The 21303-nt window shown below is 38.0% G+C and overlaps 5 protein-coding genes across 11 annotated transcripts; 3 read left to right on the forward strand and 2 right to left on the reverse strand.

Annotated features, from left to right (window-relative positions):
* Positions 1-8: 8 nt before the first annotated feature.
* LOC111594020 (39S ribosomal protein L34, mitochondrial) lies at positions 9-419 on the forward strand. The gene is made up of 2 exons (XM_023307124.1): positions 9-73; positions 135-419. The coding sequence occupies exons 1-2, from the start codon at positions 51-53 to the stop codon at positions 355-357; spliced, it is 246 nt and encodes an 81-aa protein (XP_023162892.1). The 5' UTR covers positions 9-50; the 3' UTR covers positions 358-419.
* LOC111594018 (polynucleotide 5'-hydroxyl-kinase NOL9) lies at positions 416-3494 on the reverse strand. Its single transcript, XM_023307120.2, has 3 exons — positions 2733-3494; positions 781-2676; positions 416-721 (listed from the first exon to the last, which is right to left on the reverse strand). Exons 1-3 carry the CDS (start codon positions 3382-3384, stop codon positions 456-458), a joined length of 2814 nt encoding a protein of 937 aa, XP_023162888.2. The 5' UTR covers positions 3385-3494; the 3' UTR covers positions 416-455.
* Positions 3495-3663: 169 nt separating this feature from the next.
* LOC111594019 (ras-like GTP-binding protein Rho1) lies at positions 3664-6745 on the forward strand. 3 transcript variants are annotated; one of them, XM_023307121.2, is made up of 5 exons: positions 3664-3682; positions 4774-4937; positions 6055-6204; positions 6267-6347; positions 6432-6745. In XM_023307121.2, the coding sequence occupies exons 2-5, from the start codon at positions 4782-4784 to the stop codon at positions 6621-6623; spliced, it is 579 nt and encodes a 192-aa protein (XP_023162889.1). In that variant the 5' UTR covers positions 3664-3682; positions 4774-4781; the 3' UTR covers positions 6624-6745. The 3 variants fall into 3 exon arrangements, with proteins under 3 accessions (XP_023162889.1, XP_023162890.1, XP_023162891.1); XM_023307122.2 differs by lacking the exon at positions 3664-3682 and adding an exon at positions 3729-3940; XM_023307123.2 differs by lacking the exon at positions 3664-3682 and adding an exon at positions 3729-3880.
* Positions 6746-10297: 3552 nt separating this feature from the next.
* LOC111594023 (GTP-binding protein Rit2) lies at positions 10298-11866 on the reverse strand. The gene is made up of 4 exons (XM_023307130.2): positions 11717-11866; positions 11292-11637; positions 10963-11019; positions 10298-10866 (listed from the first exon to the last, which is right to left on the reverse strand). The coding sequence occupies exons 2-4, from the start codon at positions 11518-11520 to the stop codon at positions 10349-10351; spliced, it is 804 nt and encodes a 267-aa protein (XP_023162898.1). The 5' UTR covers positions 11521-11637; positions 11717-11866; the 3' UTR covers positions 10298-10348.
* A 560-nt stretch (positions 11867-12426) lies between these two features.
* On the forward strand, positions 12427-20924 carry LOC111594021 (aspartyl/asparaginyl beta-hydroxylase). 5 transcript variants are annotated; one of them, XM_023307129.2, is made up of 17 exons: positions 12428-12683; positions 13922-13975; positions 14226-14414; positions 14483-14772; positions 14933-14992; positions 15063-15203; positions 15258-15380; positions 15435-15524; positions 15581-15722; positions 15990-16067; positions 17292-17405; positions 17575-18057; positions 18406-18500; positions 19261-19498; positions 19568-19673; positions 19735-20460; positions 20574-20924. In XM_023307129.2, exons 1-17 carry the CDS (start codon positions 12632-12634, stop codon positions 20722-20724), a joined length of 3132 nt encoding a protein of 1043 aa, XP_023162897.2. In that variant the 5' UTR covers positions 12428-12631; the 3' UTR covers positions 20725-20924. The 5 variants fall into 5 exon arrangements, with proteins under 5 accessions (XP_023162893.2, XP_023162895.2, XP_023162894.2 ...); XM_023307125.2 differs by lacking the exons at positions 19261-19498; positions 19568-19673; positions 19735-20460; positions 20574-20924 and adding exons at positions 17150-17188; positions 18570-18758 and having other exon boundaries at positions 12427-12683; XM_023307127.2 differs by lacking the exons at positions 13922-13975; positions 19261-19498; positions 19568-19673; positions 19735-20460; positions 20574-20924 and adding exons at positions 17150-17188; positions 18570-18758 and having other exon boundaries at positions 12427-12683.
* The last annotated feature ends 379 nt before the right edge of the window (positions 20925-21303 follow it).

Here is a 21303-nt window from a genome sequence, read left to right on the forward strand (position 1 = left end):
GTATTAAATTATCGAATACGGTCACTCCACTGCTGCATAACTTACTTAACATGTTGCAAGGCTTACTACAAAGGTAAAAACATTAAAAAAATAGGTATTAATATGTGGAACATTAATTAACAATGCACTTGCAGAACCTGTGTGTCGGCGCTAAACACAGCCCAAACATTGTTTGTGCGCCAGAAACATGCTTTTGACCGTGCCGTGCTCAAGCCCAAAGTACGCTGCCATTTCCCGAAGCCCCGCGAAGTGAAGCGCATTAACGTTCACGGCTGGGACACGCGGATGTCGACCCCAGAAGGAAGGCGAGTACTGATGCGACGTATACTAAAGGGCAGACATGACCTCTCCCATTAGACTAGGCAATAAAATCAAGAGAATAGCTTTAACAGTTAATATATCTTAAATTGTTTATACAACTGTACAATGTACAAGCTTTTTTGGGTCTGTTGCTTTTAGATATTTGTTTTCGCTGGCTTGCGAAAGAAACCTGGTGCACGAAAGTAGATCTGTTGTATGCTCTTAGAAGACCTGTTGTCATCTATAATGAACACAAAAGGGACATTGTTAGCTACGCCGGCACCTTGATTCTTGAAGAAGCCTTGCGGCAAGCACATATCGCCGCCAAGCACCAAGCTGTTGACCTGTGAAAGCCGTTCTAGAGGCATAGCTGGGACTAGGTATAGCTTCTTCGACTCATAATCAATGGCGCGAACAACACCTGCAATGAAAGCAATGCGCTTAATATATATAACAGGATTTTAGATAGTTATAGCTTACCAATGCCTAGACACTCCTTAGGTTGATCATCCATTCCACGCTTGCATAGATAAACCAAATTGGCCTCCATTCCAGCTATAAGCTCCTCCCGTTCATACTCCTTGGAGATGAGATGCACAAGCTCCAACGCATCCAGATCAACCTTCACAGGCTGACAATCGGTCAAGTATTTCGCATTGCCATGCAGCGCACTGCTTAGGCGTGCCAACAAATTGGCATAGCGCACATCCTTGGCGCTCATCCTCCAACGACGCTCATCTGGCTGTAGCTGCGGCAACGCACTACGCAGATTATGCAAAGTGTAGTTGGACAATTCTCCGCTAAGCTTAAACTCATCAGCTGTGTAGATAATGGGTCGTACCTTCGACAGCGATACTCGATCGAGTGATGTGTCGAAATTATTGACGACCTTATGGCTAGATATTTGCACCACATCTGTGGGCTGGACACAGTCGACTAATAGAGCCATCAGCTCCAGACCAAAGCCTTTATTATAGCCCATCGTATTAATTACCCAAGGCATTTCAGCATAGCTTTTGTTTGCCTTGCAATGCAACAGCAACTGGCGCACCGCTCGGATATACTGCTCCGCGCACATTACCACATTCACATGACCAACTGCATAGGCTCGGTCTGGCTGTCTGTTGAGGAAGAAACCAGCTCCCAGCAGTGGGGCATCGACGACTGTGCACGAAACCGTTTGAGGCAAAAACAGCTCTGGCTGCCCAATATCCAGATCGATGAATAACATGCGCTCGAAGCGTTCCAAATGTCTGTTCAGCATATACCGAAGCAACGTGGATTTACCCACACCTTTGCCGCCAGCCACCATCCAGCGACTGCTTGGTTCCATCGCCAGCTTCGTCCACACGGTCGGCACCTGCAGCGCTTGCCGTGCATCTGCGCTCTGTACTAAGCAATTCAAGATATATTCACTAGCATAATGCGGACGATTGGAAGCATTCACCAATGGAAAAACATTCTCCGCCATATGCTTGCCAAAGATGTTGAGTATATGTTGTGATCCACTGTTCCGCTGAAGCAACACAATTGCATCGCGCTGCCCGTCATAGTTAGCCACTATGTTATCCAGCTGGCCACGTGAGAAACTCTCATTCAATTCATCCCAATTTGAACTTGATTCAATTTTAGCTTTGATTGGCTTCTTGTTCGACATGGGGGAAATAACAACCCAGTTGAAGCCTTTAGGTGAAAAAATGGTTAATGGAACATTGCGACGTGGCTTATAGCCATTGATTATAATACGTCCGCACAGCAAGGTAAGTACAATGGTGCCATATATCTCGATGTCCTGTTTAAGAACGGCCAGCACATTGTTAGTCTTAAAACTATTCTCAAAGATACTCAATTCGGGCAGAACTCCATACATGTTGGCCTCATTCTGTAGCTGCAATTGGCTGCAATCTTTAACGTCTTCTTCAGTATTAATTGAAGTTTCTGGACTTGCATCCATATTGTGCTCTTGCATCTCTTCAACTTCAGTTTCTGCAGTCGTTTCCATCGTCTGTTCCTCGTCAAATTCATCCTCGTTATTAGATTCAGTTAAAGAATACTTTCCCTCAGTTTCCCCGGAAGAGTTTTGTGTTTCGAGCTCTGGTTCAGGCATCATTCCATCGAATACCAAAACTTTGGTAATCTCTGCCTGAACTTTCGGCAGTTCCATAAGCCACGGTACCTCTTCCTCCGGTTCCATATCATTCTCCCACTCTACTGAGACTTGCCCAGTTTGACTTGACTCAAATACTTGTGGCTTTCTAAAGAAATCCTCATCACTATCCAACGAACATTCAGACTCTGATTCGTCAAATTGAGACTCTGATTCGTCATATTCAGACTCTAAATCCTCCTCGCCCCATGATTCTTCGCTCTCGATTTCTGTTAAAAGAAAATTATTATTTAATATTTAGTTGTGCAATTAATTAAGTTCTTACCAGAAGCGTTTAGATGTTCATCATCTTCATCTTCATCTTCAATATTATTTTCTATTTTTATCAGTTCTGTAGCTCTAACATTTTTTTTCTTATTTCCTTTAGTTGGCATCGAACTTGTCGTCTTTTTGGCATCAATTACTTTCTGTGACTTTTTTACGGCTATTTCTTTCCTACTGGGTGCACTTTTCCATTTTTCCTTGGATACCATCTCTAGTTTGGCCCGTTTGTTGACTCCATTCACGGGAATAGCTTTGGCTTTGCGTTTTACAATCCCAGCTTTATTTTGTTTGTTTTTCATTATATATTCCCCTGAATTTGCAGTAGATTTAAAATTTTCTTTGTTTTTGGCTGTCTTTCCCATTTGTTTATTTGCTGATGATGTCTCGTCAATTTTTTTAGATCCCAAAGTTAGTTTAATCCGGATTCCATTTACAGCTTCAACATTTTCAACTCCCTTTGGAAGCTTTTGATTTTCCGTTGGTTTATCTATGTTTCCCTGTGTATTGAAAAGACCAACTTTTGGCTTACGATTAACTGGTTGCCAGGTATTTGCTATTGCGGCCGATGTATGTGATTTGACTTTGCGATTTTCGGTTAGTTTAAAACTCATTTGAATTTCTTTAAGAATTTGCTCATCACATTTTGCGCTCATGTTTATTTGTAGGAAATAAACAAATAATTATTCGTGCCGGGCCATGTGTCTTGAACATGAAGAAGCAGAAACGGATTAGCGATGGGATATTCTATAAAAGTGACAGTCAGGTCATGTAACGAATTACTAAAGTAACTAAGTCATTAATCTTTTCAGAGCAACACTGAATTATTTATCTAAGTGATAAGACATATATAATATAAATGTTTATTAAGTGATTAATGTAACTGTCTATTTCATATTTGTAAAAAAATGGCAAAGACGAATAAGTTGTGCTTATTTTGTATACCCAGATCAGGTAATCCTTTTATTGATATTTTCCAACACTATAGTTAAAGTGCAACTCTGGGCGCACGAAGGCGTTGGTTGTTCATCTACCAAGAAAATTCATCGTCATTTTGCATGAGAAAAAAAACGTCGAATTTTTAATTGTAATAACTTTTATACGAAACGAATAACGGTAGACGCATAAGAATCAACATATTTGTGCCATTTTGTAAGCATTACGAATAAAGTGTACTATTCGAACCAAGTGTTGCAAAAAAATATATATATTGTAAGTGAGGAAAGTTGAAAGAGCAGTGAAAAAATTCCACACACACACTCATACACATAGAGCTGTACGCGCACATACAAACACACACACAGCCATGCAATCGAACTCACAGACAACATATGTATGTGTACGTATGTACATAAATGCGAGTGGATGATGATGTTTTTGGAATAAACGTACGAAGAGTTGGTGGCGGGCGAGGAAGTAGACCTATGACGCGACCAGTGGACTATCTCGAGACACATTCGTATAGAATTGAAGAAAAGTAAATAAATGTATATATCTAAATGGGAGCAGTGGTGATTCGGCCAATACGAATACCAATACACATAAAGGCACGGGCTTTCATTTACATAAATAAATCTATGTGTGTATGTATGCATAAAGAGCTGCACAATTGGAAGCGATTAAACTACGGCCCAAACATTGCATTCTGATTTGCCAACATACATGCATATATACATAAATGGCCTAAAAGAACCCCGCACCACCAACAACGGGTGATTGTCAAAAAGAGTCTCATGCGGCTGTTCGCTGATGCTTCTTCTTTTCCATAGATCGTCAGCAGCAGCAGAAACAACAAGAACAACAACAACAAACGGGAGAGCCATTCAAATTGTATGACTCAAATGTGTTTGTGAGTGTGAGTGAGAGATTGTGGCACTGCTGTGCGCGAGCGTGTTAATGTATATGTATGTGTGTGTGCGTGTGTATGGCTTTTTCACTTTGATATTTTTCAACCAGCTCGCGCAATTTTCGCAAATATATTTAACACAACGCATCGTCCGTCGTCGCCGCTGTCGGTGTCGTTGCATCTACTCTGCCACTTCCAGAACCTCCAATGACGACGATTCGCAAGAAATTGGTAATTGTCGGCGATGGTGCCTGCGGTAAAACTTGCCTTCTGATCGTCTTTAGCAAAGACCAATTTCCCGAGGTCTATGTGCCGACTGTCTTTGAGAATTATGTCGCCGATATCGAAGTCGATGGCAAGCAGGTAAGCTCAAGTTTGTCACCTTTTCATACACACACCGACCCACCCCGCCACGCCCCGCCCAACACACACAGCATTCAAAATCATCTGATCATCGGTCTTTGTGTACATTTTGTTTGTTGTTTTTTTTTTTTTTTCATATATTCTCGTCTAGCATCCCGTTCCGTTCCCTCCACTCGGTTGGATTTTTAGTGCACTCTGCGCTCATGTTGTAAAAAAAAAGTTGTGAGTCAATATCAATTGTCGGTAGGCATACTTGACTCCCGCTCTCCAGCTCTCCTGCTCGTACTCTCCTTGCACACATAACGACACACAGGCGAACACACGCGTACCCACATCGACGACGTAAACGCACGCACTCACACTTACACACGTACTAATACTAAAACATGTACTTGTATAGCAAGCTCCCTTCCTTCCGTTTCTTGCTCTGCTCTTGCTCTTTTTTTATTCGTCTTATACACAAGCCCGTTGCGCACATACGGTTTTGCGCGTCGCCCCTCGCGCTCTCACGTTCGCCCCCCTCTCACACAGCCATTGCATACCTGCGCTCACGTTTGGAGCCAGTAGCACGCGCTCTCGCTCTCAATTGTAATAAAATATATATATATAAAAAAAAATAAGATATACTACTGTATGCCATTTTGATTTGCATTAAGTCATGTTTTGTGTATTTGTTTTTGGTTATTTGCTAAACAATTTCGTTTCTAATAATTTTATACGACTTTTGGTTTTCTTTTAATTTTTTTTTTTGTTTTGGTATAAACAATTTGCGCAGCACAATATGGCGGCGTTTGTGTTTGGATAGTGCTTACATATGATGTACAAACATATGTACATACTTACAAACATACAGAAATACACCCGTCTGTCTGTCGTTCACGTCACTCTACGTATTGTGCCTGATTAATACGTTTGGCATTTCCGCCAGTTCCTTGCTATCTTTCAACTTGAAGTTGACTCTCGTCTTCGTCTTTGTGATGGAAACGGGCTTTTGTGCTACATAATTGCCAACTTAACGGGCGTTATCACTCCACATGTATACATACAAACATACACATATATATATGTATATACTTACAACAAAATATGACGTGATTCTTTTCTCTATTTGTTATAGGTGGAGTTGGCCTTATGGGATACAGCTGGTCAGGAAGATTATGACAGACTGCGACCGCTGAGCTATCCAGACACTGATGTTATACTTATGTGTTTCTCAGTGGATTCACCCGATTCGCTAGAAAATATTCCCGAAAAATGGACGCCCGAGGTAAAAAGGATCTCAAAAATAATATATCAATATTATTATTAATAAGTATTTCTTTGTTTCAGGTCAAACATTTTTGTCCCAATGTTCCAATCATTTTGGTAGGCAATAAGAAAGATTTGCGAAATGATCCCAACACAATTCGGGTAAGACTTCTAGAATATTAGTTAAAGCAACTATTGTCTCTGTTTAGATATGAAATTTAAATAACGTTTTAAAAATTTCCACAGGATTTGGCAAAGATGAAGCAGGAGCCGGTTAAGCCACAGGAGGGACGCGCTATGGCTGAGAAAATTAATGCCTTTGCCTATTTGGAATGTTCGGCCAAGTCCAAGGAGGGTGTGCGAGAGGTATTCGAAACAGCAACCAGGGCTGCACTGCAAGTTAAAAAACGGAAGAAGCCCAAATGCCTTTTGCTCTAAAAGAGCAAATAACAAAATTCTATACATACACACAACAAAACACACATACACACACACACAAACACACACCTTTTTACAAGAATAACAACTACTGGAATCAGATAGCATGGGGAATCCGGCAACAGCAACGCAAAAACAGCAACAACAACAACAACCAGCAGATATTGCTTAAGCAACAAACAAAACACGCAACAACAACAGCAGCAAGATGGAGAAGAAGAAAGGGGCAAAATGTCAAATGCGGATTTGATTTTATATACAGTCTAGAGTAGTTATTAACCGAAGTAAACAACAATAATAAATATCGCATTATTATTATTATTATTTGTAACTCTTGACGGCGTCGAAAATCAGTCAACACTCAACCAACTATCAATACATACTTACTCGTATATATATATATACACACACCTATGTATATGCATACTACTATGTCCTATATATATCATCGTATCCGTTTGATTTTGAGATTAAAAGCCAAACAACAAAATGTCTATAAACATTACTAAACGTGTGTGTGCGTGTGCATGTGTGCCAGTGTGTATGTGCGTGCGTGTGTGTTGATTAGTGATGATGCAGTTATTCATATTTTTTCAAAGTCTTAAGGCCGATATATATATTCTGGTAAACAGACAACAAACAAACAACTGAAGAAAGAGAGCCTAAAATGCAAGCATTCATAAACATACCAATTACAACTTTTTTGACTCATATATATATATTATATATTCAAACAGAGACCGCCAATAAACTAAACAAAATGATAAACTTATATATATATATCTAAATATATATAAATACTACTTTGCAAACAATTACACAAAAAAAAGAAGAGAAATGTTTAAACATAAGCCACAAGTGACAGATGCATTCAAATTTTTTCAATGTGCAAATGCAAGTTCAGAGTTTTTAATATTTGTATTTTGCATTAAACAAAAACAAAACAAGATAAATAAGTGTATTTTATGATTTTATAAAATACCAATATATATATACAGTACATATTTGTATGTATGTGTGTATGTCTCTTTTTTGTATTTTGTACCGTCAAAAATCGTGTAAAATTCTCATACAAAAACTCAAATGCTAAATATATAAATATATATGTGTGTATGTATATGTATATATATATACATATACATACATATACGTAAACTATTTTCTACAGTTACTATATTACACAATTTAAACAACAACAGAAAGAGCAAATTCGTCGAAAGTAATTGTAAATTTGTGCATTCAAGTTTTGCTTCCTATACAATAAAATAAAAAAACTTATTAAATATGCAGAAGAAGAAGAAACAAAACAAAACACATTTTACCAGATTACCAAAATTAACATGAAAATATATGTGTGTATATGTATACATATGCATATGTAAACCAAAAAACAACAAATATCATTTCTTTTCAAAATTTAAAATAAAAAAAGAATATTTTACTAAATAAATAAATAAAAAAAAATACAAAAAAAACGATAAAAATCAAAATTCTAAGTGTTTTTTTCTATTCCGGGGCGTGGGCTGCTAATTAATAATCGTTTTTATTTTTGTTTTTTGAATATTGTCTTTATTTTCTTGTTTTGAGAGCTGTAAAAGTTGGCAAAGAAATTTTTATATATTCGATTCTAAAATTAATTTGAATTTAGCTTTACAAAAAGATACGAGACTTGAAAGTAGTTTACAACCCAAAATTTTAGTTAAACAAATTTTAAGAGTAAAATTTGAAAGTCGGTTAAGATTCCAAATGAAATATTTTCATTGCAGTTTGTAGCATTCAAAATATAAATAAATTATTGTAAAAAGTTCCAAACTAAAGATACTTCTCTGTGCCGATTTCAGGTTATCTATAAGTAAGTAGTAGAAAAAACACTTATTTCAACGGGGGTTCAAAAATCTTTATTGGGTTCTTTTTTTTGTCGTTTTCATTAATTTCTTGTACATTTAAAATGTAAGAATTAAATAGTGAAATGACCGAAAGAAAAGAAAACAAAAAAAAAACAGCATTGGCCAGCTGGAATTACCAGACTTGTGCATCTATTATAATACTCGCGTTATAGCTACTAACTTCTAGTTTCATTTTCTTTTTTGGTTTTGTTATCGTTTTATGGGAAATAATCGTAATCGTATGTGATATTTAACATTTTTATATTATTATAATTATATTATATATATAAATATTTTATCTTGGTTTTTCTTTTTGTTTTTTTTTTTTTTTGGAAAGCTTGCTTTCAATATACCCGCATTCAATTCAACTGACAAATAGAACTAAAGTTTAAACATTTACACAGTTTCGTTTAGCTCGTTATTCGTTTGGTTATGCTTAATAAATAAAAAACATACAAATTATTCAACGCCTGTTAACAATTTTCAATTGTCTTTTTAACAAATTGTGTAGACTGTAGTTAATGCCTTGTGCTAAGATGCAGTTGCAGTTACAGTTGCAGTTGCCATTGCAGTAACATTGATGTGAGGAACTTATGGTGATGCTTAGCGAAGGACCTGAATGTTTAGAATGTAATTAACAAAAAAAGACATAATATTAATAATAAATAAACTTAGACAAGTTAACAATTAAAATAGGTAAACAAATGTCAATGCATACTACATTTAAAAATAATATTAATAACATTTAACAATGGATCTGCATATCAATCAATCAATTAATGTGTCTTGTCAATCGTCTCATTTGTGTTTAGTATACATATGCGTTAAATTCAACATTTATTCGATTAGTTAATGTGCGTACGTTAATTATAAATATAATAATAATAATACATGCACATAATACACTGTTAACACTTTCCTCACTTCTGTTGGACAGTTTACTTTGCTTTTGTTTTTATTTCTTTTGTTGTTTGGCGACTTAAAGCTCTCTATGACCTTTACACACGCACATATATAAATATATATATGTGGGTGTGTGCATGTGTATGTGTGTGTGTCTATATAGCTACCACTATTGGCTGCAGCTAGGACTCAGTTTTGTATATCGTTTTGTTGTTTCGTTATTTTTGATTTAACATTATTGCTATTATCATACATTTTCATATGGTTTCCTTTGCTTCGGCTGTTTGTTTAAATTTTAAATGCATTTCATTTAGTTCGTTTTGGTTTTTGTGTTTTGCCAATTGGTTTTTGTTAGGAATCAACATTTCTTATTAGTTATACTATATACGTGTATAGACGTATGTGCATTGCTATATAATATTGTATCATTCGATCTTTCGAAATCGTGCTTAAAACATATTTTGATATACATATCTTTCTCTCAATATATATATATATATATATATATATATATATATATATATATATGAATATGAATATGAATATATATATTCTTATATCAGTGTGCACAGCAGCACCTCAACAATACAAATACAACAAATACAATGTGGCATAGTTAACAAATGAAATAAACTATTAAAACTAAAACAATTAACAAAAGTTTTTAAGTCCAAACAGAATGTTACTTAGTTCTTTTTGCCCTTGTTGGCTTTGACAATTAGAATAGCTTTACACGTTTTCATAAATTCATTTGCTTTAAAAATGATTAGACACAAATACGTTTGATTCTTTGTGCCATATACAAATCGTACATATATATATATATATATATATATAATTTAAATATATATATATATTAATATAGTATAACGCATTGGATAAATATTGCACTTGCGAACCGAGGAATTTCATTTTCATTTGTTTTTGTTTGTTTTGCTAGTTTAAATTGCGCCTGCGCCGAAAGACCAATGCGAATATGGATCTTATACGCCACCAGCGGCTGCGATGTCTTGTGTGTATCTTCTCCGAACTGGTATCCGTGCCCAGTGCCTTTTGCATCTCTTTGCGGCGGATTTCACGCACCAACGTATAGAATGCCTCGTCGATGTAGTGCCTCAGTGCAGCGGATGTCTCGAAGAACGGGCAGCCGAATTGATTGGCCAAATTCTTGCCCTCCTCGGTGGTGACGCGTCGCTGAGATTCCAAATCCACTTTGTTGGCTATCAACACCAGCGGTATGTCCTCAGATAGACGGACGCGTGTTATCAATTTGCGATATTCGGATGCCTCCTGAAAGCTGTGACGATCGGTCACCGAATAGCAAATGATGAAACCTTCGCCACAGCGCATATATTGGTCCCGCATGGCCGTAAACTCGACCTGGCCAGCAGTGTCGAGTATGTCCAGCAGAGCGGCCTCATTGTCAATTACCGCCTGTTGCTGATACGAATCCTCTGCACATATGCACGCACACACAGACAGACAGAGAAAGAGAATATGACAAAGAAAAGTTCAAAGGTGGAACGGACAGTCAAAGAGAACACACTCACCAATTGTGGGGTCATGATAGTCCAAAAAGCTGTGACTGACGAACTGCAGGGTAACAGCTGTTGTCCATGTATATGTGTGAGAGGCAGACAGAGAGAAAAGACCGTGTATGTTTGTGTGTGTGTGTGTACACGCAAAGTTTGCCGAACGCACGAAGCAAGAATTAGGGGTTGGTTGTGGGGGGTTGGTTGTGGGTGGTTTGTTGTGTGCCGTCGGGTAGTCGTATGCCGTAAAACAAAGCGTAAAAGAAATTGAGATAATTTATTGATTTTTCCCATAGACAGGCGGTCGAAATGTAAAATGCGCAGCAGTGATTCAAATGAAAACTTACCGGACTTGCCGACACCGCCATCGCCCAGTATGACAATCTTGTAGACCCGCAAGCCGCCACGCATATTCTGTGGTGCACTTGGTGGTTTGATTAATATGCCGTTACTATGGCCATTTTCTTTTCGACCGTTCGGCAGCTGCATGGAGTCGGTGTCGGTGCCGCTGGTGCAGCTTTTTAACTTCGTGGATCGTTTTAGAGCGGCACAGCCTATGGACATGTCGCCGGCCATAGCTGGGAGGCGTTGCTCCCTAAATTGCTCTAAAAGGCGTGGCTAATTTTGATCTGTTGCGGTCACCGCCGTCGCCGCCGCCACCACCAAAATTGTGCGTAGTTTGCAGCGCCTGGCCTGTAAATGTCAATCAATTTAGTCACAATTTATTTTTAATCACTATCCCTCTTTTTATCTTTTTTTCTCCTCAACTTACCACAACTTTGCACTTGGCCCGGAATCCTACAACGGCTTTTGTTGACTTCAATTTCAATCGTATCTATACATAATTGCACTGGGTTGTTTTCCCTCGTTCCGTTCTATTTTGTTGTTGTTGTAGTTTTTATGGTCGTATAAGTGTGTGGCCAAGCCAGCAAAAGAGCTGAAAATACCAAAAAATACTAAATGCTAGCTAAGAATTTTGACTGTTATTATGAGGGGAATGTAAAATTATGGCAAAGGGTGCCCATGTGCAATGGGTGGTATGTAATTGTAAAATAATGATAATCGAAAGAAACCAGAAAGATAAATTTTTTTAGCATAGCGCGTCAACAGATGTACCACTTAGCTTCTAAATAAAAGCATTTGCAAATTAACTTCTACGAACGTACTGTTATTGCCAGATAGTAACTGTTATTGCAAGCTAGTAACATATATAATACTGTTATAGCAAAGGACGAAAGAGTGCGGCAATTAACATACGTTTGCTATCGCGTCATTATAGCACGCACAGTATAAACGATTAATCGGTAGTAGCTATGATGCTATAAAAATGTTACTATAAATTAACTGATTTTTAAAAGAAATATTCTGTTGATTTATTTACCTTGCAAGCAAAAATATTAGTCAGCAAAAGAAAAGATAATCGATTTTCCCGATATTTTCGTATGAGTGAAGAAAAGCTCAACCACCAACGCCGCCTATCTGCCTGCCAGATTGGCTAATCGTTCGGTTTAGTTACGTGCTGCGATCGCAGTTGAGCTGTTCGCGTTCGCGTTCCGTTCCGACACCGACACCGACGAACAGAGAAAATCGAGAAGAAGAAAAGCTGAGCAGAAAACAATATACAGTGGTGCTGAAATCAAATACGGCCTGCAAATTGGCATTTAACGAGCTTCAAGCCAACTGAGTTATGTCGGGCGACGTACAGCCGCGAAAGCGCAAGGATAAGCGCAAAAAACGTGGTAAGAGTTCAGCTCTGGCTGGCATATTCGCATCAAACCGAAATGTTTTCTAGCATAGCTGTCCATTTCTTTTATTAGAATAATAATATTGTCGAGCGCCTTTAAAAATAACTTTGCCCTATTATATAAAATTATACATTGCTCTGTGCCGCTTGTGTCGCTATGCGTGTGCCAAGCAAACTATGAGATAAATTATATACGTATATACAGAGAGAGATATGTATATAGATATATATATATATATATAAATTTATGATTTCTTAACGTTGTTGCAATGAAGTATATATAAATATAAAATATTTTCAAAAACTTAAGTTCTTTGGACCCATGCGACAGCGGGTTCAAAAAAATCATTTGCCTCTAATAAACCAAATCTTAGAATTTTTTTTTTTCGAAAATATCTGCTTGTGTTTATTTAAAGCCCGAGCAGATGTTAGATAAAGTGTATTTATCTTTTTCTCTGGGCAGCATAAACAAAAGCCGGTAGCTCGCTCGCTGCTTGCCGCTCGCTGCTCACTGCTCACTTTGCTGTCTTTAATCTTAAAGCTTTCATTTGGAATTACTGCATCGAGTACAAAATATTATAGCCATGAGAATGTAATTGAAATGTGTCTTATTATTAGCTGCAATGTTATTAATTTAAATGCGCCAAAGTCATGAGACTTCCGTAAGCAGACATTACAACGCCCCCAACACAAAAGAGAGTTTTTCCATCATATACACACAAATTTACACACACACACACACAGAGGGAAATACTATGGACTCAGTACAGTTTTTCTTTTATTTTCATTTGAATTTTCTTTTACTTTTTGGCCATTTGCCCAAGCGCATGACTTGCGCCTTCTTTGTTTTGCATCAACATCAAACAACAACAATAACAACAACAACCTACAAAAACAACTAAAACATATCTCTCATCATTATCTTTTAAAGAGAGTTTCTGTTATCATTGTCTTTATATATACCCTGTAAACGTTGTCAGATGTGTGTGCAATGGGGTGTTCTAACTATGCGCTTTAATTGGTCGAATGTTATCCAAAAGAAAGCATATAAACATAAGGTTTTGACCAGTTACAAAAATTGGAATGAAACAAAATTTTTTATTGAAATGAAACTATTTTTTGTGACATTCACACGACCCCTACAACAGCTCACAACTGTCTACAGGGTATATACAAGTCGACCATGTTCAACTAATTAACTACTTTAACCAGTGTAACTAACTTTTTGTCTAGATGATCGCAAATCGGAGGGCGACGTCACTATACTGCGCCAGTCCAGCTTTCAAGGTAGAATGACTTCCATGCAGTTCATATATATATATATCTATATATATATATATATGATCGTATATCTTATGAACCCAGCCAAAGCAGCTGTATCATTCCAATTTAGCGTCTAGTATTGACTAAAATCTCGTTGCTTGTACTAAAGAAACCTTCAACCCGACTGCAGTTAATCAAGTGAATTCTAATCACATATATGTATGTATGTGTGTGTGGGGGTGTGTTTGTGTGTGGGCATTTATCTGTTATCTAGATGACGACGACTCGTCTTCCCATGGCGTGCATATCACAAAGATGGGAAACGACGACGTGCATTTGCACGTGCAGCATCAACATGGCACCGGCGGGCATTGGTGCGCCAAGATTATATTTTTCTCCCTAATGGCCGTGCTGCTGGGTCTGGTCGGTCTGATTATTATGGAAAATCGTGGCATGGAGGACTGTAAGTAAAGAAACACATAAATATAGTCAACAGATGTCATTTGGCTACTTAATTATGGCCACTTCCAGTGGATACACCCTTGTCGGAGTCACGTTATTCCAACTATTTTGATGGCTGGGTGGAGGAGCATCGTGCGGAGGAGCACGATGAACATGATGAGCCTCATTCGCATGAAGCGGCTCTAGATGAACATGATGATGAGCACGATGATGAAGTGGAGGAGCCGTATGAACAGCATTCAGGCGAGGAAGAGGAAGCAGAGCAGGAACATGACGACGAAGAAGCGGAGGAGGAAGAAGAGGAAGATAATACTGCTGCGGAAAATGTAACAGCTGAGGATGAGGAAGAAAAAGATGAGGTAAGATATGGTTCACTCTTTTGAATTGTTTCGCCTAACTAAATCTCTGGTTAGTTAATTAGTCTTCTAGTTAATTAGTCTTTAAATTTTTAATCTATTTTATTGTTATTTTTAATGTAAATTAAACATTAATGAAGCTAAAAATAATATTATTTAACAGGATGATGAAATAGAAGAGTCTGCTGATAGAACTCAATCCTTGGCCGATGATGCTGAAGAGGTAAAAACTTCACAAAAAAAAAAAAAAACAAATTAAAATTTTTGCAATTAACAACTTAATTTAATGGCAGGAGGAAGAGGAAGCGGATGAGGAGGAGGATGCAGACGATGACATTGAAGAGTCCATTGAGCCAATTGCATCCAAGTCTAGAACTCAGAGTGCGCCCGAAACAGCTGAGGAAGATGACGATGAAGAGGATAATATTGAGGAGGTAAAACACTTAAAGCTAAGCTAAATAAATATTGTTAATCAAATGCCTTACCAGGAAGAGGAAGAGGAGGAGGAGGAAGAGGAAGACGAAGAGGAGGAGCCGGCAGAATCAATTGAACCAACGATTTCACAATCTCAGGCTGCTGATGATGATGAGGATGAGCAAGATAATGATGAGGTATATAAATATATATATTTGATAATATATAGAATATTAATAAATGTCTAACAGGATGCTGCTGAGGAGGAAGAGCAAGAGCTGGAAGAGTCTGCAGAGCCAGCAGCACAAAGTGTTGCTGATGATGATGAAGATGATGAACAGGTGAGCATTAGCTTATTACGATTCCAACTGAGTGTCAAACCTAATCATCATTACAGGATGACAATGATGAAGATGAATTCGAATCACTCGATCAGGACGTAGATAATGAGGCTGAGCTGCTAAAGGCTAAACAGGCGAAGGAGAAGGCAGCTGAAGAGAACATTGAAGCCATGACGACCACATCCTGGCTGGGCTCACGTAAGTATCCAAGAGGCGACACTTAGGCAGCTCCATTGAACGGTTTAGATAAGCAGGTTGCTCCACTCGAATATATTTAAAAATTACACAAATTTTCTATAGACAAAAATTGTACAAGAAAGTGCAAAGCAAAAGATATATAAATATATAAAATATAATTATATTTTCTATTTATATTTATATTTATATTTATATTTTATTGAAAGTTGCGTTAAATTTCGACAAAAAATTTGTTGTTTACTAAACGAAACGTAAATCATTTTCCAGTTGCCGTAAAATTTGGCGTTGGCATTGCACTTGCCCTTGTTTCACGCCTTGTATTGATACGGAATAATCCAAATACAAGTGAGTTTTCCACATTTGCTGCTAAATGCCAAACAATTGTTATCCAAGCAATGCACTTTGTTAACGTAACTCCTATATCATCATATCTGCTGCTTACTCAAGAAACTGCTCTAAAAAAACGAAACCTAAATGTCATTTGGCCTAGCTGAATATTTAAATATATACATATATATGTGTGTATATTTATACATACGTATAAGTGTATATATGTATATTGAAGGCTACGTTTACACAGCCCAACATAATTTAGGCCTATACTGCCTGGGACATGCTGAATCTGTAACTGAAACTGGAATCGTTTCTAAGCTTTTGTGCTGCTACATTTAAGCTCCTCTATCACTCATACTTAACTTGTTTGCTAATTACAGTTACAATTTCTAAGAGTACTCAGCTCAAGCTACATGATCTCTTTTAAATGATTTAAAAATCTTTTTTTATCACTGAATTATCGTCTGTGGAACGTATTGGCTGCTGACAGTCTCTCTACGTCTCTCGCTCGCACTTAAGTCTCTCCTGCGACAGACAATAACTCGCTGACAAAAAAAGATTTTTTAAAAATTTAAAAAACATCATAAAGTAGAATAATAGAACTTTCACATACAGTTTTAATCTTCTTTGGCAAAAATTGCTAAAAATTGCTCTGTCAGCAGCGCAAAATTAAAGTTTTAGAAACTTCCTTAAACCTAGTTACGGCTGCAGTTACAGTTACAGCACATCAAAAACCTACGGCAATATATGGTCTAAATCTTGGTTACTAAATCTTGTTGGTCTATGTATTAAAAAATAAACAATAAACTACTCTCAATGTTGTATGGAAACGAAATGTGAAATTAACTTTTATCTCATGCCTTCTTCTTATGTTGCTGTCAAATTATTTAACATGTACAGTGCTGCGGAGCTTGAAACATGAGAAACTGGCTAAATTTTGAAACTAACTTTTTTAAAATTAACTTAACAAAAAATCTGATTCGAACTTTGAATATGAAACAAAATTTTTGCACTTTCTTCATTTGTTGTTTAATTGAATTTTTAATTTTCGTTAAGTTTAAGCTTAATTAAATTTATTGTTGTTTTTATTGTAGTCAGCGCTTTGTTAAAACTGTTAAAACCTATGCGCCAATGTATGTATGTAAATTTAATATTGTATGGCTTTGTTGTTAATGCCTGAGAACTATCTTATATTTATATATACATAAACATATACCATACAAACTGATTTCTTAGCCGATGAGCATCAGCCGACGCCGGAAACTCATATGAGACGCCGTTTGACAATTGCCACAGCCGAGGATCATATACCCGATGATGATACGGAGGAGCTGCCGCCGCTTGATGATGGTTGACATAACATACTATATACATATGTAAACTTCGGTCTGGCCGAAGTTGTTTCCAAATAATTTCAAGCCAGATTCCACACTTGAAGCTATTTAGAACTCAGTTCAATTAGTTCGTTCGGTTTATTTGGGTTGTTTCATATTTTAATGCTTGCCTATTTCCACTAAAGAGGCATATTCCGAAGAGGAGATCGAAATCGAGGAGGAAATCGAGGTGGAGATAAGCGACATAGAGGAGAGCGATGATAATGTTGCCCTGACGGCCAGCTATGTGCCGGAGACCTTCGAGCAGCTGAGTGCCATGTTCCGGCCCAAAGCTGAGTCGAAGCCCAGCGAGTCGGCGTCAGACAAAGAGCCGGAGCCAGAGCCGCAGCCGGAGCCGGAGGGTGAACCAGAGCGAGAACCGGAAACAGAACCGGAAGCCGAGGCAACAGCTGCCACAGATATTTATGTGGAATACGAAGATGGAGACATTGAAGATTACGAACACGACGAAAGCGAAGATGATGATGAATTGATCAGCGACGAGGAGGAGGATGAAATCTCCGATGTGGATGATGCTGACCTTATGAGCCGCTTGGAGGCCAAATATGGCCGATTGCCAGCCAAGGAATATGAAAGCGATCCCGATTCCGATGATCCGTCCTGGACACGTAATTACTAAATGTACAATTTACACCAAAAAACAAACAAATCGAATCAGTCTACAAAGCAAAGCTACAACCAGTCCATCCCAAGCATTGATAAATCTGATATATATATATACATATATATATACATATGAATCTGACATATAGACACGTATTATAATCTATCTCTAAAGTTAATTCGTTCATGGCATACGTTAATCTAATCATAGTAAGTCATAGTCTATAATCGAATTGCTAATCTTACGTCTAAGGTGGAGCCCAACACACAAATTAACCGTTCAGTGGTGTCTTTAATCTTAAGTTTTTCCCTTTATCTATTTCCATAACTCTAATAAATATTTTTCTTACCAGAAATTAAACCTAAGGAACCAACTGGTGCCAAGTCTGTTGAGGACGAACTTTTCGAGCAGGAGCTGCGCCGAGCTCAAGCCGAAATGATCAATGAGGTGAGTGCGCTATCTAAATTTCCCAACAGCAACTAAAATTTGATCTTACCACAACTTTTCTAAAAATAGCTCAACAATCATTAAAAAGAAAACACATTAAACAAAAGTCCTTTCATAGCTTTAATTTATGTTCGCTTTTTAAGTTTATGTGCTTAGCTTTTAAGAGAGTTTTTTTTTGAGAAATAATTGAAGATGAGTAAGAATTTTGAGAGCGGAGTTAAAGAGAATTCGAGGAGGCAGTTGTTATAATTTGGGTATTAAATGGAGTGTTTTTTTTTTTTTTTCAAAAAAATAAAAACATATTAGCCAAAGGGCTGAAACTACGGAAATACTGTGGATCCTAGAATCACCCACCTAAGACCTACAGTTGCAGTTAGCCAGCCCTGAGGCAATTATGGTTTTAATAAAAAATGAGAAGTTTGAATTTTTTCTTAACATTTATATGATATTATTTATATCAATATTTTTAATTTAAAAAAAAAATTAACTAGGAAATTAAAGACTATTTGAGATTTGAGTATTTAATATATAAAACAAATAATTGCTAGTTAATAGTTATATACGAGTATTAAGAGGTCTTAACAAACCAATAAGCCCTTTTGATTGTAAAACATTTTGAAAGGCTATTTTGCTAATCTACTCGTTTATGTTTGCTGTTACTTGAAACGCTTTTCTCCTTTTTTGCTAATCTTCGTTCTATTTGCATGTGTTTTGCTTAACCCAAAAAAATGCCGAAAAAATACCAACTTCTAACACCCAGAACCATGCGAATGCTCTGCGCGCCTTTAACACGCTCACAAACACATACGCACACAAGCCGTTGGCTCATTTGCGACGAGCGCAAGCGCTGGAACGGATCGCGGAGCTGCGCCGCAGCAATCAAATGCTTGTGGATGCTATTGAGTCCTATAAACGTTATTTGGCTTTCGATGAATCGATAACAAGTATCGAATATCGCACAGCTGGCGAACGTTGCATAGAGCATATGCGTTTTCTGGGTGAGTAACAGTTACAATTACACAATTTCTCATTCAAATTTAGATTCTATGGAAACTAACTGTTCGCAGGTCACACACAGCAGGCGGTTGACATACACGAGCTGCTCATCGAGCGTTATCCGGAGGAGGTGCAGCTGCGCAATCAACTATCGCTTACCTATCTAATGTCCAATAAGTGGGTGTGTGACGAACTGTTTAACTTGCTTGCAGACATTTTATCTACAATCTACTTGCAGTTTGTTCAAGCTACGGCAGGTGTCTCGTGATACGCTTAAGCGCTGGCCACAGGATCCCTTAGCACAGTTGCACTTCGGGCTGACGCTCAAGCAGCTCGATAGCGACTATGCCCAGGCATTGCCCTACTTACAACGAGCCATAGACTCTCAAGCGGCGGGCACTCAGGAGCCCTACTTCTATCTGGCGCTGGGCGAGACGCTGCAGCGTCTAGGCAAACAGACTGAGGCCTTGCAGCTGTATGAACGTGGCGTGAAGAGAGGTTACTTTGCCAGCGTCTATCAGCGTTCGCTCTACAACGTACCTCGGCTGCGTGCACAACCCTTTTGGCAAATTGTAGATACGGATCAAGTTGAAGAGCTGAAGCAGCTGCAGCGCAACTGGCGCTCCATTCGCAACGAGGCGCTTGCGTTGCTCAATGTGAAAGGCAACTTTCAGCTGGAGGCGGAGCAGCTGCGCGACACGGGCAACTGGCAGCAGTTCGAACTTTTTGCCCGCGGACAGCGTCTGCAGCGCAACTGCCAGCGCGCGCCCATCACGTGTGCCCTGCTCGACAAATTGCCAGCTGCTAGCGGCTGTCGTCGTGGCCAGATCAAGTTCAGCGCCATGCAGGCACAGACGCATGTCTGGCCACACTGCGGACCCACCAATTGCAGGCTGCGTGCCCATCTCACGCTGGTGGCGCCGGAGCCACACTTAACCAGTCTTCGAGTGGCCGAACAAGAGCGGTGAGATTGGCATAAAAATACTACTAAGAGTAGACGCCTTTTGCGTGTCTTTGATTAGCTAAATTTATGATTTAGACACTAATCAAATTATATCTGTTTCTTTCTATTGCTAGCACCTGGCATGAGGGCGATTTGTTCATCTTTGATGACAGCTTCGAGCACGAGGTCTGGCACAATGGAACGCAGCTACGTTTGGTGTTGATCCTCGACCTTTGGCATCCGGACTTAACTGTTGAGCAGCGACGCAGACTGACGCCCATTTAACTCTTAACTCTTATTATCTAACTCTTGTTAATATTTCCAACCAAAAGCATCCAAAGTCAACGCACTCATTCTAGTTCTTTTGTTACATACTTCACATAGATCTATTTGTATCTCTTATCTGATAAGTTTACTTTGTATGAATGCGCGTTTAGCTGTAAACACAAAACTGTGCCTAAGTCTCAAATTTAATGACTGCTTCGTTGGCAGCGTCTTTTACTGTTAAGTTAAAGTCAATTTATAAAATACAGTACAGTTTTTTGATTGAAAAAAAAAAACAAGGATTTTTATTTGAATGTTTAAATATGCATAAATAAACATATATATATTTCTAAGGCCTGGTTTATAGGGTATGCTCTCGCCAGACATATGTTCTAACTGAGCTCTATAGAAAATAATCAATTTTAAGTTAACAACAAATTACCATTAAATAGTGAACATTGAGTGCACTCCACTTGATCACTATCATTAATAAGTTGTTATTATTTTGAAATATATATTTAATGGGCACTTAAAGTTAAGAGCTTCATTTAATTTAAGCATCTCTTGACAATAGGCTTGTGTTTGCTTTGTTAAAAGCTG

This window comes from Drosophila hydei, unplaced genomic scaffold, assembly GCF_003285905.1.
Source record: "Drosophila hydei strain 15085-1641.00,03,60 unplaced genomic scaffold, DhydRS2 tig00008134-arrow-pilon, whole genome shotgun sequence".
NCBI classification, from domain to species: Eukaryota; Metazoa; Arthropoda; class Insecta; order Diptera; family Drosophilidae; genus Drosophila; species Drosophila hydei.